The following is a 20,918-nucleotide window of genomic DNA, read 5'->3' on the forward strand; positions in this document are numbered from 1 at the left end:
AAAGACAATTAAATAGTTGTGTAATAACTTAGAAAATAATTAATAATTAAAACACTAGGCAAAAACAGCACAAACTTCCGTAAACGGCGAATGTTGGAAATCGTTTTTTTTGTTGCGAGATTGTAGCAGAGGATAACTCTAGCTTGTAACCAGAGATGCATGACGTGCGCAAATTAATGACAGCCCAAGATTGTAATAATACATCAACACACTCACCCAATGCCACCTCGCAGGCTTTTCGCAATTGCGAATGATGTGCCTTTTTAACCTCCTTGTCGGCTAGGATCTTCTCCAAAGCTCGGGTCAGGAACATGTTTTTCGTCTTTTTGCCCTCATACATGACGCACCGGAATTGGGGATAGGAGCACCTGTCCCAAGGGCAGCGGCAGTATCAGATAGATCTTTTCTTTTGACAATGGCAGTCGCTGTGTCTCGTACAGACAAACATAAATGAACTCACAAGGTGGGGTAAATCCCTTAGATTTCCATTAGCAACCTGCCTGCGCCATGTTGGAAGGAAACGACGTCAGGCACGTTGATAGCGGCTGCAGTGAGGCAGCAGGGCGAGCCAGGCAGGGGCGCATAGAGTGACAGGAGAGAGAGAGAGAGGGCGACAGAGAGAGGGCGAGCAAGCGAGAGAGAGAGGTTTATTATTGGTTAGAAACAATTGTAGGCTTGTATGCTAAAGCCACATTCATCGAAAATAATACAAATAAGGCACGGTAGGAGGTGCTGTTCATCTTCAGGAAGTTTTTGGCAGCTTGTGGTTTGACAAATTCGACCAAACAGATTCCCTGTGACGCAGAAAAAAGACAAGGATCGGTCAAACTTCATGTCAAGTAGTGAAATTGAACAAATATCCAAATGTACAGACTTCTTTCTGTTTGTAAAAACGTGGTAGTTACATTGTTATAATGTACACAACAGCCACATCGTTGTTTATTTGATAACAAAGTCACAATATGGTTGTCCTTGGGTTTGGAATAGGCTGCTATATCAAAATCATGGGCCCTCACTGTTATGAAGGGGAAAGTCTTGTCCACAGCGCCCATTCATTACCATGCAGTGAGTGACATGAAGCCTAGCAGTATTCAAGGATGATTAACTATAGACATGTGCGCCTGACACATTATGACTAGACTGACTGCCACTGATAACATGTTTATGTTGTTTCCACAGAAGTGGAAGTCTTCACTGTATGGAGTGACAGCATGTGGTGACAAGGAAGCTGTAAAAGAGACTGTCATCACACGATGGAAGTTTACTGTATATCCTGTTTTCAGACTGGTATAATGAAACAGAAAACAGGGAACCCCCATGGGTTGTGAATGCTACATTTACATTTAGTCATTTAGCAGACGCTCTTATACAGAGCGACTTACAGTAAGTACAGGGACATTCCCCCCGAGGCAAGTAGGGTGAAGAGTCTTGCCCAAGGACACAACGTCATTTGGCAAGGCCGGGAATCGAACCAACAACCTTCTGATTAATATGCCGACTCCCTAACCGCTCAGCCATCTGACCCCCTTACACATTCACCCATTTAATTAAATATCCACATCTACAACACCTTTGCACTAACTCAGAAGATCTCATGGCGGTGAGGGTTTGCTTTAACTGTGCCAACCTTTTGCATGTGCATAGGAGTGCTGTGGGTTGTGTGTTTATCAAACATACGGCGTAAAGGTAACCCATGTTCACATCAGATAAACTGTAGGTCAGTCATCCACAACATGGACGTGTGTTTTGACATCTTTATCCAGGCATGCAGGGCCGGGTGAAGTCTCCCAGTGAAACTGAAAGGTCATTGCGTGGTTCAGATCTGATCTGTGTGGGCTCTCAGGTAAAGGGGGATACATGGGGATTGCACAACCATTATTACCGCGATGACCGGAACGTTGAATACGGAACTGAAGTATACACAGTGTGATGTTTACTCGATAAAAATACTTCTCAAGAATGAATGTTAAGGAGAATAATAAAGAGTAATTCCATTAGCGATACGACAAACAGTTGTGTTACTCATTTATGACAGGAATCATGAGGGTGATGATGAAAATGATCTGAAAGGAAAGCCTGATATTTGTTCAGTTTATTTGGCCAGCGATCAAGCTGCACTGTTTCCCTCGAGCTGATGTTGTCTTTCACTGCGTCCATGTTAGGGAATGTGTTTACTCGAAGAAACATAAAAGGCAAGATAACTTTTCAGTGGGTAAATGAAGAGCGCGCAAGGAACTAGGGGCAGGATTGTATGGGGTGGGGGGGGTGGGGATCTGTGAACAGTTGCCCACTACTCATTAAAGTCAAGTGGTGTATACAGTTGGTAATACAGTATGGTAGACAAAAAAAATCGAAATATAGTTCAATTACGGGACCCATTCAGTATGTTTTACATTTTTATTTAAAAAAAACTACAAAATGAGCATTCAGTTAAAACAAAATGTTAAAATTACCTTTTTCCCCAACAAACATGATAGTAATTTATGAGCAATATTATGAGCATGTACACTCCATTACAACATTCGTCACATTTCATTAAAATGTCATGTACATTGTCATATCAATAAAGTAAACACTGTGGTGTAAACGTTGTGGTCCATTTGTAGGCGTTTTGAGAATCAGAAGCTCAGCATCACTCATGGTTCTTTAAAGGTTCTTAAGATGAAATGGACCCAGTTGTCTGGTCCCAAATGTATAGGGGTGACATCCTGAAGTCTGGTGAGGTCATTTGACTGAACACTTTTATGAGACAGAACTTTAATGTATTTGGACATCTTTTTGAAACAAATGAGGTCGATTGTCAAAAAAGCCAGTGTAAGTGTTATGCCCATCTTTGTAAACTGTTTAGTTCATGCAGTGTTCTCTGAATTGTCCCATTAAAGAAATCGCAGACCCAAACACCAAACATTAGATAACGTATTTCCTCCCTACTATAAGCTTAGAGCTTGTCCCAAAAAAATGTTTCAAGCCCACCACCTTCAGTTAAAGACCCCATTCCTCCAAAGAAGACACCTCCACCATCAACACAATACCATCCATGATCCCCATCGCGTCATGCCATTTGTATCCCAAAATAACACTCTTTTGTGGCCTAGAGATGGAGACAATGAGTTGACCCAAAGGACAAGTCCCAGTTATCCAATGAACGGGAAACTGTCCCTGTCTGTTTCGTCGCATTTCTTCAGCAGGCCAGACGCGATAGTCTTGACAGCTCTCATGGTCTCTGTGCATGTGGGGTTGATGAGGGATTCGGGCAGCAGGAAACCGAAGTAGCCGGTGTCTCGCAGCTCAAAAGCGAAGGCGTAAGGGATGCCGTTTCTGTAGGCCCAGTCCATGGAGCTGCCGGAGCTCACGTCTGCGGAGAGGGGTCAGATGGCTGAGCGGTTAGGGAATCGGGCTATTAATCAGAAGGTTGCCGGTTTGATTCCCGGCCGTGCCAAATGACGTTGTGTCCTCACCCTACTTGCCTCGGGGCCTGTCGTTACTGTAAGTTGTTCTGGATAAGAGTGTCTGCTAAATGACTAAATGTAAATGTAGGGTCAGGAGAAAAAGACGGCACTGTGACCATGGGCGTTAAAGTGCACTTTAACAGGCACACATGCTGCGCGGTGCGCATAAACACATGTTCACTGTTCACGTTCTCTTCTGGTGCTTAGAAAATGAGCCATGCTTTTAAGATGAACATTAGCAACAGGAGCTGCTGGAGATCAACATTCTGAGTTGTGTTGAATGAGAGTCGAGGAGGTGGAGAACTCACAGAGGGTAGTGGAAGCAGGCCCGTATCTGTACCTCACTCCATAGGCTGAGTACAGGGCTGTCACTGCACTGTGGGCAGCTGACTCCTGCAGGGGGAACAAGCTTATCCACTCAAATCGAATTCCTACGTTTTTTTTTAAACACATTTGTTTTGCATTCCAACTTTACATCCGGATTTTTTGACCTGAGAATCAAACCAACAATTTGTTTTCGATAGATCTTTAGATTTGATTTGAACTCACCACACAGTTGAAGTTGGGGATGGTGGCGTATTTGTAAGAGTAGGGGTAGAGCAGCATCTGAGCGTAGGCATGGATGGAGATGTAGGCCTTCACTCTCTTCTTGTGCTTCCGGAGGAACTTGACGACAGCCTTGACCTCGGGCTCAGACTCAGGGAACGGTCCACAGTACGTGTCATCACAGGGGTGGGAGGAAGCTCCCTCTTCTGCAGAGGGAGAAACCAAGAGGAACAAGTCAAAGGGGGGGTATTTTGTCCAAAAAGTAATGTTATAGTTTTTTTGGGGTTCTGTGCAAAAGCTCAACAGCAATGGGAGGATATCTGAGATATATACTTGTAAAGACCCAACTAATTTTCATTCTGAATTCATTCAATGCTTTGCGACCAAATGTGAAGACCAGAGTTCATTTTTTAAGATAATTTAAGGGCCCATTGAGGTTACCTCTGGGAACTTTGACAGCACACAAAATACAGAAGAGTATACTCTCCTTCTCTGTCTTCCTATATTTTGTGCATATATTTGAAATACAAGAGTCAGCTTTGAACCAATTGTCCTTGAATGATGTAAACAAGTGAACAAAACATTTACATGCGACGTACAGCATGCACTAACCAGCAGACAGAATGGCATCTATTGGATAACCCATGAGCAAACAAGCATCATCCAAAATATTCAGCCAACTTGATATTTGCATATGCAAATGTGCAGGGAATTGCAGAAGCCTATATATAGCCAGTCCCCAGATGACTTCCTCTAATAGAGTTGCCAGTGAGTAGGTCGAAACACACCATAATAACACAGGTTTTAATCACGTATTTGTTCAACCGCTCAGGAACATGTTTGTCTTATCTGTTGTTCCCCTTCCATTCTGACTGATAATATCAAATCAAACATTAGATGCAGGCCTGTAATTATGATATAGATGATTTAGTCCTGGTCTTCCTAATGAACACACTCTGTGCATGTATGTATGTACTGCAGTATGAGTGTGGGGCAGAGTGTGTGTGTGTGTGTTTGCATTTAGAAGAGTGTGTGTGTGTTTAGCAGAGTTTGTGTGTGTTAAGTAGAGTGTGTCTTTCCGGCACCCTCTCCCTGGGGTACCCCTGGCCCTGACAGCAAAACTTAATATTCTGGGTGCTGTGTTGCCCCTGAACAGGTTAGACCTGTTCACGGACTTGTGTTTGGGAAAAGTGGCACAAGGTATCAAGTTAGTTATATTTCCAATTAAGGCATTGACCTGCCTGTTGAGGGCGCTATAGGACAAATCGTTCGGGACTAATGCATCAAAGCTCGGACATCAACTTCAATGTGTGCTTTGTGGATGATCAATGCCATACTGTTCCTCTGTCTTCATACACATCCTCCCTTTCATCCTGTCTTTCCAGTATCCATATTTTCTAAACTCAGACTCCAACTAGCATGTGCCTGCAGTCCCACAGAGAGTCTGGCAGAGTTGCCACCCTGGTTGAGACGCTGAGAAGTCACATCAAACACGCCACTGTCACATCATCTCACAAACATTTCATCCACAGCTTACATGCATTAGGCAGGGATCGCTTCAGGAAACTCAGCACTGAGTAGCTGGGCATGGATGGAGGGATGGGAAGATAAGAGAGAGAGAGATAGAGTAAGAGAGAGAAAGAAAGAGAGATAGAGAGACAGAGAGAGAGAGAGAGAGACAGAGAGAGAGTAAGAGAGAGAAAGAAAGAGAGATAGAGAGACAGAGAGAGAGAGAGAGAGAGACAGAGAGAGAGAGAGATAGAGTAAGAGAGAGAAAGAAAGAGAGATAGAGAGACAGAGAGAGAGAGAGAGATAGAGTAAGAGAGAGAAAGAAAGAGAGATAGAGAGACAGAGAGAGAGAGAGAGAGAGAGAGAGAGAGAGAGTAAGAGAGAGAAAGAAAGAGAGATAGAGAGACAGAGAGAGAGAGAGAGAGAGAGACAGAGAGAGAGAGAGAGAGAGAGAGAGAGAGAGAGAGAGAGAGAGAGAGAGAGAGAGAGAGAGAGAGAGAGAGGGGGGGGGGGGGGGAGCGTGTATTGCCTGTAACCATGTTTGCGTTTAGAAGTTCAATTTCGGTTGATTCCACCGCTGCACATTGGCGATCCAGAGTCTCTCAGATGAAGATTAGATAAGACCCTCTGTGTACTCACCACACCACTTTACCTTCCAGTTCCTGTTGGCATCCACACCCCTGCAGGGGTACTTGGCGTTTTTTGACCTTGTTTTCCTCCAGAACCGGTCCTAGTGGAACAAGCATCAAGAGAGAGAGAGAGAGAGAGAGAGAGAGATGGATTTTAAAGAGATGAAATAAATTCAGAGAGATGCTGGTGGCATTGGACATATATATTTCAAAATGAATATTCAGAAACACCACATAGGACATCAAACTTAGAGTTTTAGATTAAAATGTATCTTATCGGTTTCCTAGACTGCTAGGAAACTGTTGAGAGGAGCAGGGCCGATAATGTTTGTGGACCTGCATGTCAATGTACAGTACTTGTTGCAAATGGAAAATAAATGTGAAACTTATGAAAGATTTACCGTTGTCCAGCTGAAGTGGTATCCATCCACATTGAAGACAGGCATGATGTAAAAGTTAAGCTGGTTCATCAACCGCCTCATTGCCCAGTCATACTGGTATGACTGAAGGGCCTGTAAAATAACATCAAAGTAGCAAGGTTGATTCCTCTGCACTGTATGCTAGTTACTCCTGGTGTTGGAGAGGAGGATGGGAGGGGGCAGATGAGGTAATACCTGCTCTTTAAGCACAGGCTCAGCCCAAGGTTAATCTGCATTAGGACAGAGCTCTGCCCCTTAGTGGTCAAACTGTAACACTGTACTGTTTTACATGTGTTCATTCAGCACAAGTGGTTTTTGTTCCATCTTTTTTTGCTCCGATAGTTATTGTTTATGTCTAAAAACAATTGTATAATTTTCTTTTCATGACTACGCCTGTGCTGTCCACACTGCACCATGGTTGTCCGTGTGAGAAATCAAAACAGGCATGCTTCACGCAGGTTTGTTTTCATCCCCATACGAGCACCGTCACTCCTGCTGTGTGCGAGGACTCAGACCGCCTGAGCAGATCCGACCGTCTGGGATGCGTTCAAGAGCTAACATCGACGTTTGCTCTGATGCGTTTTGCACCAAAACAGAACAGTTGCAAACAGATGTTCACCACGTACGTTAAGCAACCAAAACAGACATCGCTTCCTGAATACCGGCCCAGGACATCTTTAGCAGCCCAGACGTTTAATTAAGATTGTTTACATTTCAACACCCCGTCATTGGCAGCAGTGCAACCCTCAGTTAAACTCAAACACTGTGTTTTACAGATTTGCATAAAGGGACGTATTGGGTATAGGACTATCCACCTCTTTGACAAACCACTGGCAGAAGGCTGGTCCGATCCATTCCCTTGCATGGACGCCACAGTCGATCCACACAGACTTCTTATGAGGCCGCGCTCTCTTTCCTAGCTGACAGGACAAGAAGACTGTCAATCAACAACAGATTTCTTTGCTTGTGAAAGAGTAAAGGCCCTTTGCACACTGAGTCCGAAATTTGTGTCCGAAGTGGTTGCACGTTATGTCAATCGTGCTTACACACTGCCTCCAAAACTTTCGTCCGTCAAAAAAAGTTTGGATCGGGTTCGATTTTCGGTGTCGAATCCATAGCCAGCATTTTTAGAGTTTTTTTTTACATTTCAGAATCACCGAATTTTGAGGCTGACGATTACGAAAAAACGTATACGAAAATGTCACTCAGTGTGCAAGGGCCTTCAGAGTAAGAGCTTATGACAAGTATTTAATCAGTTCAACTATTTATTTTGGGCTGCACTGATAGATTGTGAAAGAATGTGTAAGCTGTGTATGTGTTTGTGTCCTCTCCCCTACCTGAAGCACATAGAGAGGCCTGCCTTCGTAGGACTTCCCTATGGAGAACATGTCCACCAGGTGAGAATGGGTCCTGTTCATCTCAAACATCCACCTCTGAATCTATGGAAAGAAACACACAAGCTCAAGCAGCCACACGTCTATGGAAGTGATCCCCAACAAGGCTAGTCAAACCAAAACGTTCTTCCATATGTTCTCAGCCAATCCCAGAACCAAACATCTGGACGTCAGACTACTTTAACAGTAGGACACTCCAGACCAGAACCACATTATCAGTTTTGATGCTGAAAATCCCACTAAAACGTTGTGACAGAACTCCTATGGTCCCAGGAAGCAGGGTGGTAGATATAACACATACTCACTGTCTGCCTTTACCAAGGGCCCCACTGGGGTTTTTAACTGTTTCAATTCCTTCCATGTGCCTGCACACCCACTAAGTAACTCCTAGTCCTCATGTTGCTGCTCTGAGCAGATGGTGAATCTAACACTGCTGACTGGGGGGGAGGAGGGGGGGTGGGGGGGAGGGAGATGGGGGTGGGGGGAGGGGGGTCGCACTCATCCAACCCAGCTCAAACACATTCACCAATGAGACCGGTGGTGAATTATTATATTAATGTTTAACTGGTTTCTTTAACTGAAGATGTCTTCAACTAATCTTAAATTAATGCCATGATTCTGCGGCTGTGGTCTATTTTAAAGAGCATAGCTGTGTAGTTGAGTATTTATGTGTTGGTGTATGTGTGCGCGTGTGTGTGTATGTACAGTATATGTGTATACATGTACGTGTGTGTCTGTGTGTGTGTGTGGGAGAGGTTCAAAGCCCTGGGTAATGAGGGGTTAGTGAAGTATACCTGAAAACCTTGGTGGATCTGCTATCTGTCTGAGGAATGTATGCAGGTTCTGCTTCCAAGACTGAGAGATTAACAGGAGGTTGAATTCAAATGCTCCTCCTCATACAGAGAAAGAAAAAGAAAAGAAAAGGAGAGAGAGAAGTGTGTGTGAGATTCGGAGAGAGAGAGAGAGAGAGTGAGAGAGAGAGACAGAGAGAGAGAGACAGAGAGAGAGAGAGAGAGAGAGAGAGAGAGAGAGAGAGAGAGAGAGAGAGAGAGAGAGAGAGAGAGAGAGAGAGAGAGAGAGAGAGAGAGAGAGAGGCTGTTTCTTGCCTACCTCTTCCAGAGAGTGATAAACCTCATAGTCATACTGGGATTCAGACCTCCGCTTGCGGGAGGAACGATATCCGGACTGCTTTTCAATCTCCTTCTGGAGATTGGAGATGAACACCCTGTGGGAAAGAGAAAGAGGCAGTGAAGAGAGATTGAAAAAGATTTAGAGACAAAGATTGACAGAAAGATACTGCAGCACATAATCCGTGGTCAAACCTAAACTGTCCAAAACAACTATCCACTGGCATTAAGCCACCGAAAAACGACACAATTATAAATTTTTAAATCTAAACTGAATGTATGTCTATCCCTACATGAATGTACTTCAGCACACAATTGTATGTATTGGACCTGATTTAAAAACATAAAAGAAGTGTTTTTGAAAAGCGAATTACATATGATTTCCAAGATTAAATCCTTGGCTGTCACCTTGGTGTTTTCACAGCCAACAAGTCATGATTTCTCGGCTATGCTGCTCTTATGGCAAGTGTGCTTATTCTTGAGGAGAAAATAAGTAGACTGCTTTGAGTCTGACCTTGGACAACAGATACCCTGCAGAGGGAGAGGCTGAATCATTGTAAATTGAATGGACTTGTCGTTTTCTTGTATTGTACATCACTGCTGTTAGGTCAAAGAAAGCAGAATTGCAGGTATGGAAATAGTACCATTCTCAGAGTACCAGCATGTACATTTATATTCCTCAAATGCTTTGTCAAATGCTTGGATTTGGAATTGATTTTGACTGTTGTTTTCAATAAGACTTGATTACTCCAACAGACGCAGAGTATACTGAAGATGGAGTATAGAGTAGAGAGAGAGAGGGAGAGGGAGAGAGAGTGTAGGATAGTGACAATGGTGGTCTTTCTACGTGTGGCTCCTTTGATTAAATCATTTGATGGTTGATAGTGATGACTGATGGGGCGCAGAGATGAAAGAACTTCAAGACCAGAGTGGGTATATATGTGTGTGTGTTGTGTGTGTGTTGTGTGTGTGTGTGTCTTTCTGAAGACTGTGTGATAGAAATGGAGTCCTTCGCATGTGCAAATCACATTGTGGTTCCAGAGAGCCAGACACCTCGCGACAGCCTTTGGGCAACAGATGTTCCCCATCCTGTGATGGAGAGGAGCTCGGGGGTGAAGCTCCTTTAATGAAATAGGGATCAGTGTGTGCAGTGTGTGTGTGCAGTGTGTGTGCAGTGTGTGTGCGCAGTGTGTGTGTGTCTGCAGTGTGTGTGTGTGTGTAGGGAGATACATTGGGGGGTGTTCTTTTCTTAAATCTCATACTTGAAGTCGATGTGTTCTCCTTGCAGACGCGCACGTAGCCCTGGCGTGCTGTTCCGTCCCACGTGCACGTCCACCGTGGCGTTGTGTCGGATCAGAGAGGCACTGTTGGGCTGCCACAGGTTCACCTGCCAAACCACAGGAGCACACTGGGATTTAGGTCCACACACTCGCACACACACCCTTCACACACACACACCCACACGCCACACATTCTGTACTGTACAGACGCACACACATCCATACACACACACACAGTTCACCTATGGAGTGACGAGTGTGTGGCGACCCTCCAGGACTGCTTTGACACCACTGACTGGCTGATGTTCAGGGACGCAGCAGATGGGGACATTAACGAATACTCAGACACTGTCTCCAGCTACATCCAGCACTGCATTGATGACGTTGTCCCCAAGAAGGTTGTCCGGTCTTTCCCAAATCAGAAGCCCTGGGTTGATGCCGCGGTCCGGGCCAAGCTGAGAGCCCGTACTGTCGCCTTTAATTCTGGGGACCCTGATGAGTACAGGAAGGCCAGATACGACCTTCTGAAGGCCATCAAAGCAGCGAAAAGGGCCTACAGGACCAAGGTGGAGTCCAGCTACCATGGCTCTGACCCCAGGCGCATGTGGAGTGGACTTAAAGCCATTACAGACTACAAAGGGAGAGGCTACAATGAGACCCAGTCTTCTGTCCTACTGCCAGACGAGCTGAACTCCTTCTACGCTCGCTTTGAGAGGGACAGTGAACCCCCTGCAGTGGAGCTACCTGAAGGCCAAGCCAGTGGTGTGCCTACACTAACTGTAGCTGAGGTGAGGTTATGCTTTAAGAAGATCAACCCTCGCAAGGCACCTGGCCCAGACGGCATATCAGGTAGGGCCCTTAGGGGCTGCGCTGACCAGCTGGCAGGGGTCTTCAGTGACATCTTCAACCTCTCCCTTAACCTGTCTGTACTCCCCACCTGCTTCAAGAGGACCACCATCATCCCTGTGCCCAAGAACACCAAGGTCACATGTCTGAATGACTATCGCCCAATAGCACTGACCTCTATCATCATGAAGTGCTTCGAGCGGCTAGTCAAATCATTCATCTGCTCCTCGCTGCCCCCCACACTGGACCCTATGCAGTTTGCATACCGGTCCAATAGGTCTACAGACGATGCCATCGCTCTGACCATGCACACCGCTCTCTCCCACCTGGACAAGGGGAATACATATGTGAGGATGCTGTTCATTGACTACAGCTCTGCATTCAACACCATCATCCCCTCCAGACTGGTCTCCAAGCTTGTGGACCTGGGACTAAGCACCTCCCTCTGCAAGTGGATCTTCCACTTCCTGACGGGGAGGCCACAGGTGGTGAGAATCGGTGACCGCACTTCATCTGTACTGATCACCAACACAGGCACCCCCCAGGGCTGTGTGCTCAGCCCTCTCCTGTTCTCCTTGTTCACCCACGACTGTGCGGCTACGCACAGCTCCAACCTCCTCGTTAAGTTTGCTGACGACACAACCATCGTGGGCCTCATCTCTGACAGTGACGAGTCAGCCTACAGAGAGGAGGTTGACACCCTGACATCATGGTGTCAGGACAACAACCTCTCTCTTAACATCAGCAAGACCAAGGAGATGATTGTGGACTTTAGGAGGCGGCAGGAGGAGGAGCATGCACCCCTATTCATCAATGGATCGGAAGTGGAGAAGGTCAGCTGCTTCAAGTTCCTCGGGGTGAACATCAGCAATGACCTCACCTGGTCTGTTCACACGGACAAGGTGGTCAAAACGGCCCGTAAGCGCCTCTTCTTCCTGAGGAGACTGAAGAAGTTTGGTATGGACTCAGTCATCCTTACTAACTTTTACAGATGCACTATAGAAAGCATTCTGACTGGTTGTATCACAGTGTGGTATGGGAGCTGCACAGACCGGGACCGCAAGGCCCTACGAAGTGTGGTCCGTTCTGCTGAGTTCATCATCGGCAGGAAGCTCCCAGCCCTACAGGACACCTACCACACACGTTGCCTTAGGAAAGCCAGCAGGATTCTAAGAGACTGTTCCCACCCATCCTTCAGTCTCTTTACCCCGTTGCCTTCTGGCAGGCGTTACCGCAGCATCCGGTCGCGCACACGCAGACTGGACAACAGTTTCTACCCAAGGGTCATCAGGCTTCTCAATGGACACTGATATGGACATTTTTACTGCACACTAGTCACTTATACACTGTCACTTTCAGCTACTGGTTGCTCTTCAGTAACATTGCACTACTGTACCTCGCCACCAGGCTCCTGTTTGGTCATTGACAAAGTCACTGATCTGTAAATTTGCAAATTTTGTGTATTAGGGTTAGTATAGCGTACTATTTATTGTTATCTGTAATTTAGGAAGTTTTAGTGTTAGGGTTAGTATAGTCGTTTATTTATTGCTATCTGTGTATTTAGGAAGTTCACTTATCTAAGCTCAGCATAGATGTAAATTTGTTCTGTGTACTTATATGTTATGTTATGCCAAGTGCTTGCGTTGTCTTGTCTTAAGAATTTCAGTGCCCAGTCTAACCTTGTGTTGCTCTGTGCACCTGACAAATAAAAAAGACTTGAGACTTGGACTTGAACACACAAAAACCTTCATGCAAGCTGCTGTCTGACCCGAGGTTACTAAGGAAAGCCTTTCCTTTCAGCACCTGCCAGGAGATAGGGCTGTTAGCTTTAGCTGAAATAACCTGCCCATTAGCCAGACCCCAGACCGCCCCAGAAACACAGCCACAGTTTGTTCTTTCTCAGCGAGAGACTCGTTCCATTGTTAGGAATACCAGGAACACAGAAATGTACCAAGGACTACTTCAAATACTGTAAAAAATATATATACTTTGCTAGGAACCACTTTGACAAGCTATCGTCTATTTGTCATATTTATCACCAGATATCATATCACAGTTTTTAGAAAGTAACTTCTTTTAGTCTATTAATTACTGAACTATAGTGTGATATGATAAAGATTTCAAATGATTGTGTGGCATAATGTGAATGACTGAACATACTATTGACTGTATCGAACAGTCAATAGTATAACTAGAGCCAGAAGATACCCCACAGCAGAGCAAGGTATCCTCTTTCTCTCTCTCTCTCTCTCTCTCTCTCTCTCTCTCTCTCTCTCTCTCTCTCTCTCTCTCTCTCTCTCTCTCTCTCACATACAGTACAATACAAACACATTATGGAGTTTCAGGATTTGTGTGGTTTCTGTCTTCCATGTTCTCGTTACCAGACCAGCTGGCTCTCATTTCCAGCCCCTGGACAGGACCCTGCAGGCTGGCACACATGCACGTTAATGTGTCAATTGGCCTAATGGGTTGCAGACCAGCATGAACCAACGCAGAGCCTCACTTTAGTAAACCAACCTTTGTCATGACAGCTGTGTACAGCCTAAGGTTTACTCAGCAATTCAGAGCCAAGCTGATGTAGAGATGCAGCCAGTCTCTCCAAATGGCCAAAAGAACACTATTGTTAACATGAATGTTTCAAAATCACATCTTTGTTGGTCTAACAAATCCAGAAACACATATGATCACAGACAGTGTGGCATCAGACAGTACACCGTCCCATTACAGTAACATAAATCAGACTGGTCCAAGTTAAGGATTCCTAGATCTATTTACATGAATAGTTTGGACGTATGTATTCCTTGGCTGGTTGAAGGGCTTTATTTGGGAACAAATTAAGGGGCTTGTATTCTCTATCTCTTGATTGTTTAAGTCATTATGTCTGTGGTTACAGGATACCTATATGTCTACTGCTTTATTGAAGAGTTGGCATGGAGAAAGAGAGAAAGAGACAAGGAGAGAAAGAGACAAGACCGAAATGTAAAAGATGAATAGAAAGAGAACTACGGAGAGAGATAAACAGAGAGAGGACAGGGAGTGCCGGTGAGAGACAGAACGAGCAACAAGGCAGTGGTATTTAACTACTTTGTGGGATGTTCTGTCGGTAGACGAGTAGAGTTCTCCAAAGGTAATTGAGGTGAAATGACATCTGCTCGTTCGTAAAGAGAGATGACACAAGGCAGGCTTACCAGAGTAAACAGTTTCAGTGTAAACAAATTAGAACGGGAAGCATTTATTTGCAACCTTCTCCCTTGTTCCCCGAATATTCTCACGATCATTGTCACTTTTGGGCCCCTGGATCTTAGGTCTCTGACAATAAACAAACCTCCATTACGATCTTCTCTGACTTCCCATTGGATTACATAAGGCTTATACGATGATTATCTTTGACACATTCTCTCACATTCTTGAGTTTTCTGGCCTCACTTCCTACTATATGTGACCTCTCTCCTTCCCTGAGGTGAAGAAGTGTGACTGTAAGCCCCTTGGGCATCACGTTGCGGCTAAGCTAAGGGAAAACAGCTCTGCACAGCTGTCTAAACACTACCCACCAGGCATACCCTGGGTCATTCCACTGTCTCTCCTTAGACAAAGACCCAGACCATGACCAACAATGTAGCACAGTCCTGGCATTCTCCACCATAAATCACCACCTTCTTTAAGACATTTACGTTTCAAACGATCCATTCCTTCTCTGGGCTAGTTATGTTGTTCTTGGAACAGTTTGACAAGAGCCTAAACACAAGTTGACGGCTAAATACGGTGAATGATGGTTTCTGGGTGGTCAAACAGCCAAAAGACCAATAGACCTGAGGAAGAGCAAAACAGCCACACACACCTGTCTCTGTGCCACTACGACCCCCCCAGCAGAACACAGAGGAACACGGGTGGGAAAATAGGACTTGGACCTTGACTTTGTGAGTGCCTTCATCATTCTTACACTCCAACGACACCAGTATTTCCTCAACTTCCTCATCTAAGTACATCAATATGTTTTCGAGGTCATCCGTATTGCTGTATAATCATTCCCAAATGGGATTGAGGAGATTGTTCTTCCTCAAGGGAGGGGCCACATCTTTCCTATATAGTGTTTTTCCTATATAGTGTTTTTCCTATATAGGGTTTTTCCTCTATAGCGTTTTTCCTCTATAGCGTTTTTCCTCTATCGCGTTTTTCCTCTATAGCGTTTTTCCTCTATAGCGTTTTTCCTCTATAGTGTTTTTCCTATGTAGTGTTTTTCCTATATAGCGTTTTTCCTCTATAGCGTTTTTCCTCTATAGCGTTTTTCCTCTATCGCTATAAGGCAACCATATGGAATTCTTCCCTCACGTTTAAAAGTACATCTGTCTGATCTGAGGTGTCTACCTACAAAATGTCCTCAACCTGACCATCCTGGCCACATGGCTCTGTAGTTCACTAGATTGTATGCTGTAAATCTTCGGCCCCCAGTAAACAGACATGTCTTCTTACCCCACTTCCTACCCCACTCTGGTTAGGCAGCTTGTTGAAGTGGACAGGGGTCCTGATCCTCCTAGATAAGTATGGAAGGAGTGCAAAGTCTTTATTTTGCAGTCTAAATGTGTCTGAAGGATATCTTTGATTCTGCAGATGCCCATGCTTCATTGCTCCTGTCAACCTGTCACGATGTCACCCTGTCTGGCTCTTCCTACTGTCTCCTCAGGGTCCTAGTGCCCCTGTACCAAACCTCTGGGCCGTCCTGCCATCACTAAACCATCCTGGATGTCATGCATCACTGGTGCTATGACTGATGTCTGGTGTGTGACACTCAAGGCATGGACCATGAACGGACACGAGGGGAATCTAACAAACACACACATACTGACACACACACATACTGACACACACACATACTGACACACACACACACTCAAAAGTAACAAAAGTGATTGAACCTCTAGAGAAGAGAGCTTTGACACAGTTGGGAAAGTTTGGATTGAGAGAAGGCTGAAGGAAGGCTAAGGAAGAAGTTTCAAACCACAACCTGTCAGCAAAGATCATCTAAACAGTGTTCATCCTGCAGCTCACTTTGTATCTCTCCACAACGGCTTGTTTATCTTCCTAACTACTGACATGATATTTGATTTTGAATGTCTGGGAGATTTGACTAGGCAAAACAGTTGGTCAAGTAAAAATAAATCTGTACAATGTGATCAGATACCAGCTCAATATAGCTATCAGAGATATGTGCGTGTGTGACAGATCAATTTGCATAATTCCCTGCTGACAAGGTCACCCCTGTTGACATTAAGCCTGATCCTGGGACCTATGTGTGTGTGTGTCCATGTGTGTGAAAGGGAACCTAAAACAAACAAACACACTGCGACATCAGCCTCAGAGCTAGAGTCAGAGACGCATGAGAGGGTGGGGTCTAAGAGCGTACCTTGTGATGTTCTAGAAGTGTCTGCAGCACCTGGACCTCTTCCTTATCTCTGGGGATAATCCTGAAGACCTGGTCACTGCGGAAGCAAGGTTACACCCTCAGTATCACGTGACAGAAACCGAGAGGAAAGACAATGATGATTTTCTAAATCCCTAGTCATTCAAGTGGTGGACTCCTATGGAAGAAAGGGGGAGATGTGTATTAAGTTCTGAACATCGTCGCATGATAAGATAGACCCCTTTTTGATGAACCTCCTACTGTACAAATAAATCATGTGTAATCTGCACCCCTATACAAACCATAACAACATGAAAGCCATGGCAGGTTCAAAAGGATTTAGAAGCGCTCCCCTGAGAGCATCGTTTTACCAGGCTGGGGCTACAGTGTCACTGTTCTCTGTACGGGCAGGAAGAGGAGGCAGAGGGGCAGGTGATGTTCAAAGGGAAGGGCCGCTTGTCACAGTGTAGCATTAACTGCATGGCTGACTTGCAGGTGAGCGGTTCTTCTGACAGCTCATTATAGGATCTCCTTACACCAGTTGGAACACACTCGTGCCCAGCTCAACTGAAGGTTCCAACTGTGATATCACAAACCTCTGGTACAGGAGGGGCAGTTCTTTACCAGTCACACAGAGATTAAAACAGACATACTTGCAGGTGTTCACATGGAAGGGCGGTTAGTGAGAGGCGCGTCAGTCAATCCTGTGTAGAAGAAGGAATCCTTAAGCAGGCAGAGAATGAACACAGACTGCAGAATTCAAAATGGCTCAGAGGATGAGAAACCGCACAGTGAGGCACCTGAGTTTGGCTAACTAACACCATGAAAGGCACAGTTGTTTGTTAGGGTTGGACCCACAGCTTGAATGGGCATGGCGACTAGCTACATCAGGAGAATAGGCCCAGACGCAACGCTTCACTCGAGCCACGAAGTCGATGAGTTAGCTGCTGTAACTCATTAATGACAAATGACTAACTGCTCGTGTTCCGTTTAATCATCATAATAGACTTTGATGTGTTCCTAACACTCATTTATCACCTTGTTAAGCATAACATGAATTAGACAGATTGATCAATTGAATTAGTATTACAAGTATTTTTTAAGTGTGTGTGTGATGGCTAAATAATTAACGGTAACCTGACAGAACCTTGTTATTCTTTAAGGTTTATTATGGATTTTCACACATTGACACACACACATTGACACACACACACACACACACTACTGTTTCGTTTTCCTTGTCACACTGATTTAAAGTTACAGGGGATTATATAAATGACCATAAAGGGTATTTTCCAACACACAAACTTAGCATACCAAATACACACAGATATTACTGTGTTACTTCTCACCCAGATATAACAATATCATAAACCATCTCTCTCTCTCTCTCTCTCTCTCTCTCTCTCTCTCTCTCTCTGTCTCTCTCTCTCTCTCTGTCTCTCTCTCTCTCTCTCTTTCTCTCTTTAACGCTACACCCATACATTTCTTTTCACCCAGGCGGCCGTTTACAATGTGACACAGGAAGTAGGGCCCCCCTAAACAAAGGGTGCCCAGAGCCACTCTGAGTTGAGAGGGCCAGGGAACAAAGGTTGAGTACCCACCACCCCATTCCACACGATGTGCCACCCACGGCCGCACCCCACAGCACCTGGCAGCTTCAAACACGTCCCCTGTTGGAACTCAGAGCTCAGGGGCCTTTTACAACTAGGCCAGGTTGGCCTTGATCTTCCCAGCACTGAAAATGTGGATGGATAGCGTAGTAAATAGATGGAGGCAGTTTGTTTTCAAAGCACCTCCGTGTTTCCCTGGCCAAAAAGAAACTACTCTTTTTTTCTTTCTGAAACAGCAGAAGAAGACATCTGCTCATTTCCTCAGTGAAACATTGCGAATGACACGAAATAGAACCTTATAAATGACAAAGTGCAACCAGAAATTCTCCTCACATTCCATCTCAGCTATAATGACACGTCACTGCACAAAACTCAATTTCTATTGCCTCCCACTTGAACTGTGTCTTATCCCATGGCAGTCTCTATAGATGACAGACACTTTCTGTCACAATTCTGGCATCCTTCTCAATCTTCAAAGCTTTGTGTCTGGTGGCGGCGGGTCTTTCTAGGCTAAAGCTGTCCTTAAACTGTCAGTCTTCGCAGTCCCCCTAGGACCTTCTGACAGCAACAGTTCAGATGAATCACTGGCCTTCAAAGACAACCAAGCAACTCTAAAGGCTGCTAGATACAAAACATCACCGGGCCTCTGAAACAAATGTCAAATCCTGGGACTAAGGGTGCATGTTGTAGCCCGTAAGAACTCTGAGGGTGTTGAAGGAGCTCATGTGCAACACCCACCATGATATGAGCACCGTAAACGAATGAAGTGTAAGACAACATTGAGGAGATCTGACAATGGACATCATTTAGATCAGCGAGACTGAAGCGTCGTTGTGCGGACCTTCTGTTGGTGTGGGACTACGCGCCCACGGCGCTCTGGAATCCGGGAGAACAACCTCCCCCCTCGTAGTGCCCGAGGTTGGGGGACGCTTGTTTTCTTGCCCTCAGCTCCCTACTGTCACTTCTAGAGACGAACTAACGTCAAAGTCAAAGTCTTTTAGAGGTCATTTGCACAGATCACACAAAGTAACACTGGGATTAGAAATTCTTGAGGTAGACCCTGCTACATCTAACATGTAACATAAAAGCCAAAAGTTCACACAAAGAGTGCAATCTAGTGATGGACTGCGCGAAACAGCTGGATTCAAGGGTGGAGGCAGCTACATGGAGTTGGAACAGAGGAAGGGAGAAGGAGGAGGATGGAGGTGGTGGTGTTGGGCGGGGGGAGTTAGGCTAAAGTGGAAGCCTTTCCAACAGCAGAAACTGAATGCTTCTTTGCTTCACAAACCTTCTACCAAAATGTCCCAGTGAATAAGGTCCCAATACTGCTACTGGCCCAGGGAGACCCCGATGCGTTTGCTCCAGGAACGTCTCATCTACCAGACTGTCTAGGTTTCTCACGGGGGATGAAAGAGATTTCATCTGTGCTCTGAACTATAAGCTCTGCTGCAAGCTTATCTAACACCCATCTGAAAAACACTGTCCCGTAATTCCTAAACGACTGTGAACAGACCAAACACAACATCATGTTATGTCTTCTCTTTACCCCGGAAAAAAAGTTAATGATGTAGACGTGTTTTGTTTATGTATCTAATTACAACACAGGATAAACGATCATTAACTTTCTATTATGTTTTTCGTTGGATATTACACCCAATATTTTGAGATGGTTAAACACCCACGAGAAACTATGGATGCGTTTCATTTTCAAGTCTTTAATGAATGAGAATCCTCACTTACCCTGCGTAGCGGTTGTTGTACAGGTACGCACAGACGGGACATAGCACATTACTGCAGATTATCACACAACCCAGTAAAAACGAGGCGCGAAATGTGTTTGAAAGGTCTAAAGGCATCCCGGGCGAACAGATGACAGACAAATTCTCAGTCTAAAATGATTTCTCCGCAAACTTGAGCTAAACCGCTTTATACGCTCATTATAGAAAATGGGACAAAAAGGAGGACGGCCCCGTTGTCAATAAGATTTGGGAATCATTGGTAACTCCTGATGCCGCACGCTGACCAGCAAGCCTCCTTTCCAACAAGTGCGCAAAAGTTCAAAAGGTGCGAAAGTCGGTCAATTGGCACAATTCGAAGGATTTACCACCCCTTTGAAGCTCTTCTGAAAATTGTAAAGCATCCTTCTATTTAAAAAGTAGAGTATCAGAGTCACGTGATCCAGTGTCAGGGAGGTAACAGGATCCCCAACCCGTGTGGGATAAAAGAGATGAGCGCGCGCAGACTGGATTATCAGTGTGACAGTGAATTTAACCGAGCAATGCATTTAAGTGGCCTTTTAATTTAAACATGCGACGTAGTACTTGCGACTTGTAAAGCCCATATACTGCATAATATAAACTACAACAAACGGAATTAGGTTACAACGTATAGTAATCGAGCAACCAAGAGTAATGTTGCATGTATCAAGGTTTTCACCACTATTGCAGGTGATGTCACTGTCTGGGATTTACCTGAAGTACGTTTAAATGGAATTTTGATGTTGTTGCCAAAACAAACGTCTGTGCCTGTAACCTGTAATCTGTAATCTCCACCTGTAAAAACATTATTTCATAGCAGCACTGTTGTCATTTGAACAGCTTTTGACATAATATGCAAATGAATCACTTGGGCTCTGTTTGTCTAAAGAGCCCTCTAAAGTTTGCATTAGGTTACTAGGCCACTAATACAAGGATTATTCTTGGCAAGGA

At 44.9% G+C, this 20,918-nt stretch overlaps 2 protein-coding genes across 2 annotated transcripts in view; both read right to left on the minus strand.

The window, feature by feature from the left end:
- Nucleotides 1-587, minus strand: part of LOC124469991 (brefeldin A-inhibited guanine nucleotide-exchange protein 1-like) — a 46,238-nt gene extending 45,651 nt beyond the window's left edge. Inside the window, 1 exon segment of the mRNA XM_047023606.1 lies at nt 217-587. Coding sequence (XP_046879562.1) covers nt 217-340 — 124 coding nt within the window. The 5' untranslated portion in view covers nt 341-587.
- Nucleotides 588-2,383: 1,796 nt separating this feature from the next.
- cpa6 (carboxypeptidase A6) lies at nt 2,384-20,447 on the minus strand. Its single transcript, XM_047023561.1, has 11 exons — nt 19,951-20,447; nt 16,601-16,676; nt 10,336-10,460; nt 9,057-9,171; nt 7,890-7,991; nt 7,368-7,472; nt 6,535-6,645; nt 6,144-6,234; nt 3,999-4,201; nt 3,758-3,842; nt 2,384-3,355 (listed from the first exon to the last, which is right to left on the minus strand). The coding sequence occupies exons 1-11, from the start codon at nt 20,064-20,066 to the stop codon at nt 3,135-3,137; spliced, it is 1,350 nt and encodes a 449-aa protein (XP_046879517.1). The 5' UTR covers nt 20,067-20,447; the 3' UTR covers nt 2,384-3,134.
- Nucleotides 20,448-20,918: the final 471 nt, after the last annotated feature.

This window comes from Hypomesus transpacificus, chromosome 8, assembly GCF_021917145.1.
Source record: "Hypomesus transpacificus isolate Combined female chromosome 8, fHypTra1, whole genome shotgun sequence".
NCBI classification, from domain to species: Eukaryota; Metazoa; Chordata; class Actinopteri; order Osmeriformes; family Osmeridae; genus Hypomesus; species Hypomesus transpacificus.

Bases quoted from the DNA above. Each gene is read 5' to 3' on its own strand.
- cpa6 (XM_047023561.1), bottom strand. From the start codon at position 20,066: ATGCCTTTAGACCTTTCAAACACATTTCGCGCCTCGTTTTTACTGGGT. The intron at 9,172-10,335 runs GTATGAGATTTA...TCTTTCCCACAG, and splicing joins GGAGAACACATCGACTTCAA to GGTGTTCATCTCCAATCTCC. The intron at 6,235-6,534 runs GTAAATCTTTCA...TTGTTCCACTAG, and splicing joins ACCACTTCAGCTGGACAACG to GACCGGTTCTGGAGGAAAAC.